The 16,032-nt window shown below is 37.6% G+C and overlaps 1 protein-coding gene across 1 annotated transcript in view; it reads left to right on the top strand.

Annotated features, from left to right (window-relative positions):
- ARMC9 (armadillo repeat containing 9) overlaps positions 1–16,032 on the top strand; it is a 58,583-nt gene that overhangs the window by 12,086 nt on the left and 30,465 nt on the right. The window contains 7 exon segments of the mRNA XM_079315452.1: positions 336–434; positions 6,149–6,184; positions 11,238–11,272; positions 12,492–12,603; positions 13,531–13,623; positions 14,824–14,914; positions 15,786–15,909. Of these exon segments, the coding sequence (XP_079171578.1) occupies positions 336–434; positions 6,149–6,184; positions 11,238–11,272; positions 12,492–12,603; positions 13,531–13,623; positions 14,824–14,914; positions 15,786–15,909 (590 nt within the window).

The following is a 16,032-nucleotide window of genomic DNA, read 5'->3' as shown; positions in this document are numbered from 1 at the left end:
TCAAAACTGCTTCATATTTGATTTGATTTTGCAAAAATCTGTATGCAAATGGAGTTGTGACAAAATCTAGTTTTCTGCTAGACTCTCTGAAAGTGTTTAGCACAAGTCTTGTGAATAGCATAACAATTCCCAGATAAAGAATTTACAGTTTTAAAAATTTCCGTACAGAATAGTAGTTGCAGTATATACCTTATGCTTGTGTCAGTGAGCCTCAGGTATGTGATTTTTTACTCTTTAAGAAAACCAAACAAACAGCCTTTAATACAGAAACACCTGTCTGGTAGAAAGTGTAAGTTTTATGTAATCCTCTTTTCACTTTGTTTCCTAATTTCTAGATTACACCAGAGCATCTTCAAAGTGTTTTTGCTTGCTTGTTTAGCAATCATTTGAAACAAACTGTAGCACACCATATTGACTTCTCGAGGCCTGGAACAGTAAGTATAAATGTTTGGGATTTTTACTGTAACTATCTTAAAAAATGATACCACTTAAACTACATATAGAACAATAAATGTTATGTAATGGGAAATACAAAATAAAATGTGTTAAGCTTGTGTAAGAATATGGCAATATATTGTTTTGTTGATCTCAGATGCTGGTCAATGACCTGGTTGTGTAGTTACATCTGTGTAAATGTGGTTAATTCTGTTATTGTGAGAACAGTAATATTTGTATCAGTTAAAGTGCTAACAAAATGCTTTAAAAAAAACCCCAAACCAAATCCTAAAACTAATGTTCTGAGCATGGTTTGATGGCACATCTTAGCCAGTTTAGTTTAGATAAAAAAGGGAGTGGTGTTGCTCAGCGCTGGACTCATGCTCTGTCCCTTTCTGTTGTCAGTGATGCTCCTATAACTCTACAGATTTGGCTTAGGCAGCTGAAGAAGCATCACACAGGATCATGAGAACAAATGTGGAAAAGAGGAGGAAGAGCCAGTTTTAGATGAGCAGTTAGCTGATACACCTAAGCTACCTTAATGATTAATGGTTTTTTAACATCTTATGTAAGAAACTTTGATGTTATTGATAAGCAGCTCAGGATCCCTAGGGTTGGTTTTTGCCAACTTGACCATTCTCTGGTTTCTTTTCAGATGACTGCAGTGCACCTTACTCATTTATGTTCTGCTCAATCTCTTCTGCCTAAATGGGGAGAGAGTTTTGGGGTTATTTTTCAACAGCAGAGCCAGCTTAGGGTAGTTGCTAGTGTCTATGAAACTATTTCTGTGAGATTTTAAATGACTTAATGGTAGTGTAAGAACTGTTCAGTTGTACTTCTTCTACTACCTCACTTGTTCAAGCTTTTTAAATAAGCATTAATCATAAAACTACATCAAAATGTTTTACTAAGAAAATATTGTGTACCACTGTTTTACAATGACAAGCCAAAATCATGAAATGTGCTTATCGTTTTTGCCATGGCAGGCATTCATGTGTACTTAACTTTGTAGCAGGAGAACTTAGTGAAGTGTCAAAGGAAAAGCAGAGAAAATAAAATTCCTGCTCCTTATTCTAGCCAAGGTTTTTAATAACAATGCTGCTATGGGTACATTTTGTTCCTCTTGAAAATTTGCTACGGAAAGATAAGGAGATAATAGAAATGCTTCCTTTTCTTTTCTATGTGCTAATATTTTCAGAGATAAGTGTTATTCCTCATTGCTCTTCAAGCTGTTTTAAATGCCCTCACTTTCTTTTTAATGATCAGAACTCCTTTCTACTTTGCCATGAGTTAGGAGGTGCACTCTTATGCAGCCTGCAAAAGCTATTATTTCAAGTTTCAGGAAGGAACCAGGATGTGTTTGTCTGCTCCTCAATATTAGGTGCTGTCTACTGCTCCCCTCTCCTCAGATTTACATCATATCCATAGCTTATGTCATCTCCCATCTCATAATGTCCCTCCTCCCCCTCCATCTTTCTTCTAACCAACAACCTCCAGAGGTCTTTCCTCTTTCCTTGCCAGTGGCTTTTTGAGAGAATGCTTTTGGTACCCCAGTTGTCTTCTGTATTTTTGCCATTTGATGTTGAGGATGTGTGTGCTTCTCTTTCCCTGTACTGAGATCATCTGTTCTGTACAGCCACATGCCCTCTTCCCTCTGTTCCTTTGTATCAAGACTTCTCTTTTTTTCCTGTGCTTTCAAGGTGCTCCATTTGCCCAGGGTTATGCTCATTATTTCTAGTCTTCTTATCATACATTGATCCTCCAGTTGTTTGAACCCTTTTAGGAAAGGGGCAGAGGGAAGAGTGTCATCCCTATGTAAGGTTCTGATTTCTGCTCCCCTAAAAATGTCTCTAAAAGCATTTTTGTTCCAAAAGCACTATACTTGTGACACTATGGCCACTTTGACACAGTCTCCAGCTATGCCAATAGGTTAGAGAGAGAGGATATGTTAGTGGTGGATTTTTTCCCTGCTGGAAGTAGATCTTTGTCTCTCTTAACTAGGTTAACCTGGGTAAAGCCATGTTCTCCTGGCACACATGTATCTATTTTTGTACTAGGCTTTACTAGTAGAACTATTTCTGTGTAGCTTTGTGGATCATTTATCCACACTATTTGAGGTAGTTGCTGTGGCAGCCAAGCTCTCTGGTGAAGAACCAGTCCCATTATAGCCCTGGGACTGTTTAGCTTAAGGGTCTCTAGACTGATTTAGGTCACACTTTGACATTGAGGTTCTGGCAGCTACTGTGGTTGAGCTCTCATGTTGTTTCTGTAATCAGATCCACACAGGCTCTCTGAGGCATTAGCTAAGTTTTGGAGGGCTAATCACAGTCTTTGCATATAGACATTAACTGTGTCATAATCATGTTTCCTCATCTTATCCTTTTGTCTCCTCTTGACTGATCATATTTTCTTTTTTATTTCCCATGTAAAGAGTTCTGGTTTTATACATGAATGGCAAATATGTAGGAACAGAAATAAATATTAGAAAAAAAAAAAATGTTGTCTTATGAAAAGATAAATAAGACTTCTTTATCATCCCAGAATATTTCTAACCACTCCCAGGCTTTGTTGATGCAGGAAGCCAGATGAGATGAGCTAAAATTCTGATTGTTTGCCACTACGCCACTCAGGCATGCCATTACTTTTTCTTCAAGGATTCAAGTACTTCATTGTTATACACTCAGATGTTATTGTTCTACCCTTAAGTGGTTTCAGGTTTTTACATAAGTTTTGGAATAAAGCTGGAGGCACCGTGACCCAGACTGAGTAGTAGCACGAGTTCACAGCATCTGTGCTGGATTTGTGTTAGAAGGTTCCTTCACTTTTTGCCCATAACTACTTAGAGGCACTAGTGTGGTCTTTCCAGCTATTCCATTTCAGAAATGCTCCTTCTCTTTCTGCTGTAAGGGGCAGCCAGCTGCATAATTGCAGAGGGAAGAGACTAGCAGAGGAGCAGATGCTTTCATCCTTACCTTACCATCCTCATTCTGTAGGCAAGATAAGTGAGAAGCTTAAAAGAAATAGTCATTGTCTAAAGAGTTTTATCAGGCATTAAATATGGTGTTTGTTGGTTGTTGTTTTTTTTTTCCCCTCTTCACCTTGACTGCTCAGGATGATCCTATCTCACTGATATCACCAATGTCAGGACAAGACCCTGAAATAAATTGCTTCTGCTGGATCAATATCTCTAAATAAATGAGCAGAAAAAGAAATCGTTAGCAAGAAAATTACTTTTTCTTTTATTGTACTGTCATGCAGCCTTAAATTTCCACCACTGTGTTTTAGGGTATGAGTGGACATGCATTGCATTATTTGGAAAGAGGAGGTGCTTGAGTTCACAGCCTGTTGTACTGATGCAGCTCAGGGGACAATTCAGGTTTTGAGTCAGGTTCTGGGATCAGAAAATGCTCAAAGTGCATCATTCTCTGAGATCTGCACTTGAGCTTTAGAGTATATTTTGTTAAATCAGCTACACTGGTAGTTTTTAGTTACACTGGGAAGGAGGGTGTGAGTACTGTAACCAAAATGAAGTATTGTCCAAGGAAATTAAGGAGTATACCTTGGATTATATCCTTGGTAGCATTATTTGTAGGCAAAGTTGATTTTGTTCCCGGTACATTGTGCTCAACTTTTAATGTTGGGGAAAGTCGTATTGTGTAGTAAAAAGCTGTGAGGTCTCAGGCTCTTGAAATTACAATAAAGGTGACCTGTTTGAGTTGTTAATGTGCAAACATCAGCTTCCTGGCTTGCTCCCCACCATGGCTCAAGGCCTGTCCTTTCAAACTGGAAGAAATTTGTATCAGGAGAGCAAATCCCAGAGACAAGTGTTACTGACCTGCTTTAAGACCTGTGGCAATGACAGCCAAAAGAGTTTTCTGTTGTAATCATACCCCAAAATCTTAGTTAGCAAGGGCTTCTGGTGTCAGCTTTGTGTTCTCTGCTGAGCTGGATTGGATCTCATTCATTTGCAGAGCAACTCCTTGTCTCCTGCCAGCTCTGTGACCTCGTGGGTCAGCTCGGGAGCCTGATCTACATCCATTAACAGGATGCATCTGCTGCTTGCAGTGGGAGAGAGGCCACACTACAGTGTTACAGCTGGGAGACTTTCCAAGGCCTCTCTAAAGCCCTGTTTTATCCTAAGGTCTTTCTCTTAGCTGCAGTTGAATGTTATTGCCACCTTCCATCATGGATATTTGACATGTGTGGTCCTGAATTGGGAGATAAGAAATCTGAGAGAATTGTCAGAGCAGAAGGTGTGGATTTAAAAATAGATCAGAGCAGCAGGTCTGACAAGCTGAGGAAATGTTTGTTTGAAGATTTAATAGATTCCTGACTTTCTACTGTTCTTTTGCATAGGAAACTAATGTGGATAATGGTAAATTTGAAAAGTATCCTCAAATTATAGAATAGCTCAGTTTGGAAGGGACTTTGAATGGTTGTCTGATCCAACCTTTTGTGATTTCCTTTAATGTTAAAAGTTACTTTAATGTTGTATTTTGTCTTGATGCCTACATCAATTTTCACTGGCTCAGGTCATGCATATGTTGAAATGTCTCTCATCATGATGCAGTTTATTTCCTGGTTTCCTCTGTTTACTTATTGGTCACTATCTATGTAATCCTTTGTCTTAAATTTAATTTTAAATTGTCTTTGCCAGGAACTGTCTGTATGTGTGTATAGCACCATGAAAGTTAAAGTAATCATTTACATCAGGGAATTCTAAGTGTCATGGTAATAGAAAGAAGAATGTCAGACTTTTAAAACTGGTTAAAGAATAAAGAGAACTTCATTTTGTGCTCACAGTGAAGAGTGGCAAGTTTCTTACATCTCCTATGTAAGGCTGTATATGTCTGTTAAAGAGCAGCCTTCTAAATAAGGTATTTATGTGCTTATTTATCTGTACAAATATGTCCTCTAAAGTAAGTACTGGCAGGTTTGCATAAGAAGATTGGAAGCAGAATAATTATTGTTGGTCTTATTTCATTGTGTTTAACTGTGTACTTTTATTTTTTATTAAGACTGTTCTTTTTAGATACAAAGCTGTTCTAAGTATTTTAGTCTAGTTAAGGAGAACATGGCATATTTTATACTAAACTATTCAAACCATAAATTACCACCATTCTTTATTTTAGTGACAACATCCTAGGTTTCCCCTACAGAGACTTTCTTGATTTATCCCTGGAAACTTTTTTGGGGTGAAGAATTGGTAGCATTGCTGAAACACCTTAAATTGTCTCCCTCAATCTTTGTTATGTGCTGGTCAGAAACTCCAGACAAAGCAAGTGTGGAGAATAGTGGCAGGTGCTTTCTCAGAAGCTGAAATCTCATCCAGGCCATGTTCAGTCACCTCTCTTGGCTGCCTCAGTGGAGTGAGCAGAACAGGTCATGTCTTCCTGTAAATTTCTCAGTGTTTTGTGTGTAGCTGCTCTGACAATGACAGTGTAGAACAATGTGCAGACTAAGTGTATTTTCCAGGTGTTGAGAGGAGAACTTCCAAATATATCACAAGAGAGACACAGCAATTTCAGTTCAGACATGCAAGTATAAGGATTGGGAGAACATGTTTATACTTTTCAAAGCTAATGGTCTATTAATTTTTAGCTAATTTCTACTGGTTGTTTTTTTTGAACTGTGTATTTCTCTGTGATTTATTTCTGTTAACTTATTTTTTTTAATCTTCTTTATTTTAATGTGTGTCTGTTTGCCTGTAAAGGGATATTACTCTATGAGCCCTTGTGATGACGGATATGTAAGTGTCTATCTTTATTTCCTTTCACATTGCCTGCTCAGTCTGTCACAGTCTGTATTTCTCTTTATTTCACAATGTGCAGCAATTTTCCCACATTTTAACTTGTCATGGCATTAACTGTGTGGCCAGAAAATGTGCAGGGCTTGGAGATTCTGCATGGGGCATGGAATAGATGTTCTGGGTAGCCTTATGGCTTCATAATGTGCATAACATGGCATGTCAACATAAGAGCATCTTTGTCCACAGCTTTTACATGAAACACAGCTTTTACAGCATGCAGAAAGCAATTGTTTCTTCCATGGGATCATCTGTATACAGTGTACTTTCTCTCTGAAGTGTGCCAAAACAAGCTGACCCCACAACACCTTTGACAAATCAAAATTATTGCTTAAGATAATCCAGGAAGTTGAGTTGTGCTCTTCAGAGGGGTGTTGTATTCTACATATTTAAATTTTTTTCCTAAAGTCAAACTTGCTTTCGGTAGTAAAGATTATGAAATTCTTTCACACAGTTAAAATGATCTGCTTTCATGAAAACACAAAAATATATTCTCTGTACTGCCTGTGACTTCTGTAACCCAGATGGAAGTTCATATTCTGGCAATACTACAAGTACACCATAAGTATCTAATTTTGCCCATAGTCAGTGCATTCTTTGTGAAGAAAGGAAATGAGTCTACTTCTAAGTAACTCAGTATGTAATCAATTCATAAAAGTGATTGACACCAATTCTGAAAAATGGCAGTCAATTTAAAATTATACATACGTATATTTTTATCACTTTCTTTAGGTAAAACAAGATTTTGCCTTTCAAGAAAAGCTGCCTAATTTTTAAACATATATATATATATGACCTGGAATTAAAGTAAAACCTTGTGGGCATTCAGATTTCCCCTTAAAGCAGCATTTCATTTTGAGAAATAGTCATAGAAGCATTGAATGCAATGGGCTATTCCTTACATACTTATTTTTGTCTTGATGTAGAGAACACTACCCACATCCACCTGTGGTGAAAGATCACCATAGTATCAGTCAGCCTGTTCCCATTGGTGACATGAATGTTCATAATGGACACTTTTTGCTTGATGTTAAGCATTTTGTTCCTTCATATAATGCTCTGTTTTGAGATTGAGAAAGGTTGATGACAGGTGAGCAATTATGAATCAAATTATTTTTGCTAAAGAAAAACTTCTTCATTATACAGTTTAGTATAAAGCATTAGTTAAATGTAACTTTATACAATGTAGAATGTAGCAGCTTACTGTGCAGTTTATAAAATTTTTGTAAAGCTGTCTGACACTGATTCTGAGGTATTTCTTGAATACATAGGTAGCTTCTAGCTCCCCTCACTTTTTTAGTATGGTATTTTATGCTTCTTTTTGACATTGTGTTGTCATTACATTACCACACTGTATTACTGTGTGACTTTTTAATGTACACATCAGATGTCTTAGAGAATCTGTTTTTTTATGGCAAGTTGGAAGTTTTCATAACAGCATAACTCTACTATAAGTAGGAAAAAAACATTAAAAACATTTGGAGATCTTCTTACGAAATAATACTTTGCATGGCCCCAGTAAACCTGCCAGGTTACACAAGCTCAGGGTCTAATCCCTTACAGGCTGCATGGAGCAGTCTTCTTGTTATTAGTGTGTAACAAATGAACTCAACATAGATTTGTGAGTTCTAATGATTTGTAGAAATCTGCTCAAATTTTGGTTTTACTCTTCACATATTCATCACATATCTTTGATTATTAATTCTGAATCTGCATTGAATTTACACTGGATTCTGACAGCACGTTTTCAGAATGGAAACTGAGGACAGAATCTGGCTTTCAGCTTTGCCTTTAGCATATTATGAATATATACATCAAACAGCAAAGGGGATATGGCTTGAAATGGGGCTGCAGTATTTGATAAAATCAGTTGTGGTTTTGGCTTGCACATGAAGTGCATCTGCTTTCTTTTATAAATACTGATTTTTTTTCCCTTTGAACTTCTTTGGTTTATTCCATGCTGTTCATATTCATGCCTGTCTTTGTTCAAAAATAAAGGGATGCCATCTGTGGCTAATGTGCATTGTGACAGAATTCTTTGACTTAATGTGGCACCTGGTTTGGCTTTGGCAAGAACCAACACAAACATAAGTCATACCCCATGATCCTACCAGAATGAGCTGTGCTTGGGCTGTTTTTTTCTTGTGTTTCTTTTTCTTTTCTTAAGACTGCATTAATCTTAAGACTGAGCTTCTGCATGTCTTTCAGTTATGACAAATTATTCTCTCTCAATATAGGTTTTGCATTAAATGCATTTTTTTTCAATATGAAGTCTATCAGTGTTAGGACATAGGAACATGTTTTCCCCAGGTTCTTCACACTCTGTCTTTCATTGGCAGTCTAAGGTATACTGTCACTCAAAAGGTTAAAACTATGGTTAACCTGTTCCAGGAAAGACTGGAGGAAGGGCTTGGGAGAGAATGCTAAGGAAATAAATCTTGGAATCAAAGAAAAATTAGTAGAAGAGGAGCTACTAAATAATTTCTGTTTATGGTGATTGTGCCATAAGCATTCAATTGTTTAATAGCAAAATGATAACTTTAGCACTCTGCCATTCATTGGTAGATCTCACAACCCAGCTTGTTCAAGAGATTGATGCCTGTATCTGCTTTTCACATGAGAAAAATTGAGGCCCAGAGATGTGAAATGACGTGTTTGGAATCTGTCTGGAGTTGGTGGCTGAATCAGGAGTAGAAGTCCTGAGCCAATGCCTTACTCAGCATGCCACAGATAGAGATTAGTTTACTTGTGACTGATTGCAGTAATGGAGATGAAAAGGAAGAAAGGAAACCTCTGCCTGTAACATGGTTGCATTCTTTCTCCTTATCAGTGGTTTTGACTGTAGTCAGATTGAGAAATGACAGTGCAGGGAAGAACAAACTAGCCCCCCCAAACTTTCTCCATTTTTGTTTAGCCTTGATGATTGAACCTGATGTAATATGAACTTTATCCTTATTACTTTCCCAGAAACACCAAAAGCTTGAAAGAACTCCCTTTCTCCTGTGCAGGTTCTAGACTGATAAACTGGGTCTGCTCAGCAAAGACCAGAAGTCTTTCCAGCTCAGTGGTTCTGCCCTCAGAGCCCCAGTGCAGGGCCTGCCTCACCCTCTGATGCCTTTTTGGTGTAAAAAAAAAAGTACAGAAGGAAACCAGACTAAATACCTTGCTGTGCTCCATCTGCTGGCTTAAAAAGTAATTTGGGAATTAATAGGACCTTGCCCCGTTTGACCTGAATGTTTTTTCAGTTGAAGTTTCTGTAGTTTGAAATTTTATATAAACTTGCAAAATCCTATACTTGCCAAAAAGTTTTATTTGTGTGGAAGAGTGATATGTGTATTTTAACCAGTTATCCTCTGGTTGGAACACGTTTTTCTAAGACAGCAAAGAGGTGCATAAAAAAGACTTTGTTGAGAAGCAGAGAATCTTTATATATCTATATAGGCCTAGTACCCTGTTTCTTTTCACGCTGCTGTTCTCTGTTGGACCCTCCATCTCCAAGGGCTCTGTAATTTTTTTTTTTCATTCAAGTGCTATGGTCACTTTCTTCCATTCCCTCTAATGGAGAAAGGAGGAAGGTGCTGACAGAGGCAATGAAGGTGATTTGTGATTTCATTGCAGATGCAGCTCCAAGGTTGCAGGTTTTGACTGGTAAAACAGTTTTGTTTAAGCAAAATTAACTCTATACTTATCGAAAATGCTAAGGAAAATGAACAAGGGCAAAACAGTCTAGGGGCAGATATGATACTTAGAAAGATTTTTGTATTGTGTAAAATAAACTATGATGTGAGAACTACTGGTCCAGACAGGTTACTTTTGAGGTGTATAACCTGTTAATTGTCTGTTGTGTACAAGTCATTCATTGACATAATATAAAATGCTTTCCAATGTGCATATAAGCTTATTTCACATCTGAGAGAGCAGTTCCTTGCATTACAAGGATACTCACGAGGTTGTATTTTCAAGAATATGTCAGTTGGTGTAATTCAGTATTCTCTATGGTATTTCATGCTTTTTGTCTCCTGAATCCCACAGTTTTAAATCTGACAATAGACATTGATTATATAGTTCCCATTGAAAGAGGCTCAGTTAGGAGAGAAGACCAGTTTTACAGGCATAAGTGGTAATGAGAGATGTTTAGCAGAGAAATCAGCACAAAGAGATGACATTGAATATTCTGCAAATACAGCATGTAGTTGACATCAGAATGCATGACATGAAGCTCTCTTATGCCAGAATTGCTGCTTCTTTGCTTACCTACAATTAAGTCTGGCAACAAATATTTACTGAGGCAAGCAACTTTCATATGGAACTTTTATATGTGTTGGTTCCTTGTTGCACAGTGGTGCCTGTACAGGCACTGTGTCACCCTGCATCAGATTTAATTTTAATATCCTAGGCAGAACCACTAAGAAATGGCATGCTATTTCATACTGGCTTTATTCAGAATACATTGTCCTGTCTTAACATATTAATAATTCAATATAGGGGTATATTTTGGTGGTAGCAGCAAACACTTGATAATATTAATGTTTCAACAAATAATTACAATAAACTTATGTACAGGAATGCATCCTGGGTCTCCAATGAAATATTATTGCAATTTTAAAGCTATGAAAATTTATGAAGTCAATGAATGTGCTTAGTAATGTCTTCATCCTCCTCAGTGGGCTTCAGATAGTAGTTTCGATTCATTTTTTATAATTATTTTTTTAAGTGCTTCAAGCATAGGTAATTTGTGGAGAATGTGGGTGAGGATAATATAGCCAGATCATAACAAAAGAGATTTTTACCTGTGAAACACTTTAAAGGAAAAGAAAGATAAATACTCAAGTGTTCTTTCTTTAGCTGTGTTTCTGGTTTACAGCACAGGTTTTTATAGGAAAATAATTGCAGAAGTTAAGTGAAAGAATTTACTTTGGACTTCATTAGTAACATTATGTGAAATTTGGATTTATATGCTGTAATTTCCTTTTTTTTTTTTTTTTTTGTGGTCCAGGCTTCCACACTGTTAAGAGCATCTTTAGCCTCTATGTAAGTATTTGTTACTGAGCTTCATTCCTGTCTGTAGAGAAGAGGAGGGGTTTGCAAACTGAAGTACACACTGCCAATTGTCTGCTAATGGGACTCACTCCTCCTCTGTGCTTCCCCTGATCTCAGCGAGCATTGGTGCAAATACTGTGGGATCTGTTTTCCTCTGCTGAGCAGCTTCAGTAACATTCTAATTTCAGCAGAATGTTGTTAATCCAGTAAATCTGCCATTCCACACCTGTGAGGTTGTTGCTGTGTTTTTAGTGTTTCCACATAGTTCAGTCTTGTTGTTGTGATTGGTTTGATTCTCACAAATCCAGGAAAAGGAGGAATCACTAATACAGATTTTTGAGTGCCTTAAATTTAATTTTTTTGTGTCTGACTTAACAAATTTTGTCTTATAATATTGAATAGAGATGGTACATTCAAGGTGAAGTTTTATTAAATTTTTGAGACATATTTTTACAAGATGATGGGGCAATTATGCATAGGATATTTTATGCATAAAATATGCAAATATGCATAAAATTATATAACAAATATGCATAAAATTTGTTTGGAAAAGTGATAGTTTGGGAAGATGCTAAAACATTTGTGGATTATATTTAAATATTAAGATTTAAACATTGACTGGAAGCAGTTTTCTTAAGGGAAACTTCTATTGCTGTACTGTTAAATTTCAAAATAGCAAGATAGTATTGATGCATAGAAAGTAGTCCTGTATTAAGTCTCATGTTAAGTCAGCATAGTCCAGCCAAAATCCAAAATCCATGTAAAAATCTATTCATCCCATACCACCTTTGCCTTGGAGAAGATATTTCTGTGTGCATGAGGCCTCCAAGGTGGAGTTGGAGCTGCAGCTTTTTATTACATTTATTTATAACTGTGTCAAAAGCAATGAGCTGGTGGCCTTGTGGTCCAGTAGGGGAGGGAAAAAGAGGATGTTACTGTTCTGTTTTGTGCCAGTAAAAATCTCACATCATCAGCTGGCTGGTTTGCTGTCTGCAAGTTATGATGGTAAGCAAACTGCATAAATAATTAAGAAATAACCCCAAATGCAACAAGTGTGTTGTTCTAACACTATAATGGTAATAAAAGTGTGAAAATGTGGAAGTTCTTTTCCTGAAGCAGACTTCCTGTTTTGGCTCTTCTCATCAGTAACATCAGCTGCACTGAACGAGGAGAGAGAGTTTTGATGAATGTCTTTTCCATTTGCATTTAGGAAGTTCCAGGATGTGCCCTTGTTGCCCTCTTTGGATTATGAGAAGCTGAAGAAGGATTTGATTACAGGGAGTGATCGTCTCAAGGCCCTCTTACTGCAGGCTCTGCGCTGGGTAAGGACAGGGAGCTCTGCAGCCATCTACAGCTAAGACCCATTGTGCCAATAAGGTGCTTGTTCTGGTGATGAGTTCAACATCACAGGCAACAGGGAATGTTGGTGAAGCTTGCTAAGGTGTTGAGATGATGAAGGTAGTCCAGGCAGGAGGTGTCTTTGTAGTGTAGCCTTCTCATCTGAGGAGAGACTTTCCTCACATGAGGAATTCCCAGATTTCTGAGATATTCAGTGGAAATAATTTCTGATGTGCTTTCAAGTAAATTGTGGTTTTAGGCAGTTCCTTTTTCCGTATATCCTTTTGGTTTACATTGATATAAATACTGTATCCAATACGTACCTGACTCTAATCACTCGTTTTCCTTTCAAATCAAGGTATTTTATAGGAACATACCTTTTGGTTGAATTGGGTCAAGTAATGGCATTTCAGAAAAATTACAGGCAACAACAGGAAGTTACATTTTCCTGCTGAAGAGGAAGCTGATGTGTTCAAAGTGATGGTCATGAAAGATTATAATAGTGGAATTCTGATCAAGTTTCAGTGTCTGTTTTCACATAAAAACCAATCTGTTTGTTCTGACCAGAGGTACTTCTAGCCCAGTGCTCTGTCTCAGATGTTTAAGAAAAACACCATATCTGTAACCATTAGAGGGGCTTTTTTAACTTTATGGGAAGCAATTCTGTATCCTTCCTCTATGGACAATGATGACAGCTCCCAAGTAACAGTTTTGTAATGGATCACAGAGCTGAGGTCAGGTCAGTTCATTTCATCTCTTAGGTCACTGAGGTTGAATTACTGCTCCCCATGAAAGAGGTTTCTTAGCTACAGAGTATCAGCACCTTTAATATCTCCAGGGGTCATCAGTCCAGAGTTCTGGCTTTTTGTGTTTTTTTCTTACTTGTTTATTTATGTTGTTATTGATTTTAGCGCTTGACAACATCATATCCTGGAGAGCAGAGAGACACTATCATGCAAGCCTACATCAGTAATGACCTCCTAGATTGCCACAGCAACTGTCAGGTTAGCTGAAACTGAGTTGTCACTTGTCCAGCTTCTGTGTGATACTGCTCATTTGTGTCTATGAAGTGATGATCATAAAATTTTATTGCTCACTGGGAGGGGAGAAGGAAAATAAAAAGGTGATACATTTAGCTTCTGCATCCAAGTCTCTAAATGTTGATGGCAAAGCTTTGCATTACAAGAGCCCTTAGTGTAGACACAGTTCTTGTAGACAAATGGAAATTTATCACCTCTCTGTGCTTGAAGCCTGAGGCCCTTTATGTCTTTCTTATCAGATGCTGTGTCTCTTTTTGAGTGATTGTGTATTGTTAAATAATGCACTCAATTAATTTCACTGATCTAAGATAAGAATTTAATTAGGAGTTCAGTGGCTGTGGAATGTGTCATTGTGCACCTGCAATAATGTGGTCAATGTGTTTCTGTAAATTTGAGGTGGATTGGCACCCTTCCTTAGAAAGGGGAATTGCTGGTCTGTTGATTTTGAAAAGTTGTTTTAGTCCCTGATAGCCAGTACAGTTGCTAAGAAAACCACAATTTTCTTCATTGGTTGTAGTGATTTTTGTGCAATTGAGCTCCCCAGAGGTTTGAGGCACTGGGCCTACTTGATTTATTGTGGCTTCACTGCCTTTGCAACAGTCACTTGTACCACTAGGAAACATGAAGGATTATTAAATCAACCATCAGTTTTTCTCCCTCTAAATTTCTGTGGGAGGGAAGTTATATGTAAAGCCTGATATAAAACAGGTGGTGGTGTTGGTAACTTACTTGAGCTGCTTCCCACACTCTTCATTGTCAAAGAAAAGCATTCCTATTCAGGTGATATTATTGTGCTTAATTTCATCAACAAAACTAAGTTCTTTGGTTTGTGGGGATTTTTTTGTCACTGACTGAATATTAATTTTAGGTACCAGCTTTAACTGGACTATATTGGCTCATTATAGCTACCACTGTACACCACAGAGTTTAATGGTGTTTTAACAGACTCAGCTGAGAAGCTGTTATTTGCCTGTTTGTTAATTTTCCATCTCTCCTTCAGCACCCTGCCAATAAAAAAAAACTATTGTACATCATTGACAAATCAATATACATTCAAAGGGTTTTTTTTCTATGTAAGTTTAATGCAGCTTTTAAAACATTATAGAAGACTAACTTTTGTGTTTTCCTTCTTTGTGGTTTATTAACATTTGCTTTGTTTTTCAGAGAAGTGTCCTCCAATTATTATATTCTAAGAGTGAGGTAGTCAGACAGTATATGGCAAGGCTCATCAATGCTTTTGCTTCACTGATAGAAGGTAAAAGATTCACTGCAAAAATAAGATAGCATTTTAATATAATGCTGTCTTATTGGTGCTTCACAAGTGCATGCCAGTGCATGTGGAAATTTAGAGCCTAATTTCTACCCTTTTTCTAGGGATTCACTATCTTTTGTTACATGCATTCAAAACAGCTTTTCAGTATCTGAAAAGTTATTATTTTGGCACTGAATATTCAGTATTTCTGAATTGTTTTGATGATTTGTGATCTGTGATTTGGGAACTTACTCAGATACTGTCTTTAATATAGTCTTTAGTCTCTCTGTGAATGTTAAAGAGAAAAATCCCCATTAATTAGGGGTCCTGTGGGCAGACCTGCTACCAGGCTGTACAATAGTAACTACTGTGGCTCCTGCATTTTCCTGATCCTCACCTGAATAAATCTTTGTTTATCACTGCTAACAATCCAGATGCATGTATATCCAGCTTAGTATCTCTGCCTGTCCCAAAGTGGCTTTTGGTTTGTTGCTGTTTTTGGAGCTAAGTATTGCTAGGCACTGAAATCTCATTTGAAGTCAGTAGCAGGAGGGCACCTGACTTTCCCAAGCTCCTTGGACATTTCTGTTCTTTTTCTCAATTGTATAAAACTGATATATCAGAAAGCATATACTCAAAGTGGATTTTGTGTGGTACTGATTTGACAAGTGTGAACCTCTGATACCCCAAGTGTCTGGATTGAATGCAACTGGTCTGCTACACAACTTTGTGCAGGTTTGTTTGGATCTTGGCACAAGATTGTGGCTTGTCAAGAGGAAACTGAGGTCAATCCTGCTTACTTTTCCAAAGAGAGGGAGGTTTTCTGTCACAGCTGCTATCTCAGCATCTGTTCTTTCATCACTTTTTGCACCAGGTCGTGCCTACCTTTCTCAGAACCCAACATTGCTGCAAATGCTGGAGGACAGACTGAAAGCTGAAGACAAGGATTCTCTTACATGGGAGAATGTTCTGGGGGCTCTGCAGAAATTCAGCCTCAGGTGATGAAAGCACAGCGTGTGGTGGTGACAGCAGGAGAGGAAATGCAGCCTAGTTAGGCTCTGTTCAGGGAGGAAAGAAGAGCACTTGATTTTCCCATAACAATCATCAGAACCCCTGATGGC

The sequence above is a fragment of the Erithacus rubecula genome (genome assembly GCF_903797595.1).
Source record: "Erithacus rubecula genome assembly, chromosome: 11".
NCBI lineage: Eukaryota > Metazoa > Chordata > Aves > Passeriformes > Muscicapidae > Erithacus > Erithacus rubecula.
This window is presented reverse-complemented; position numbering and strand designations above follow the sequence as displayed.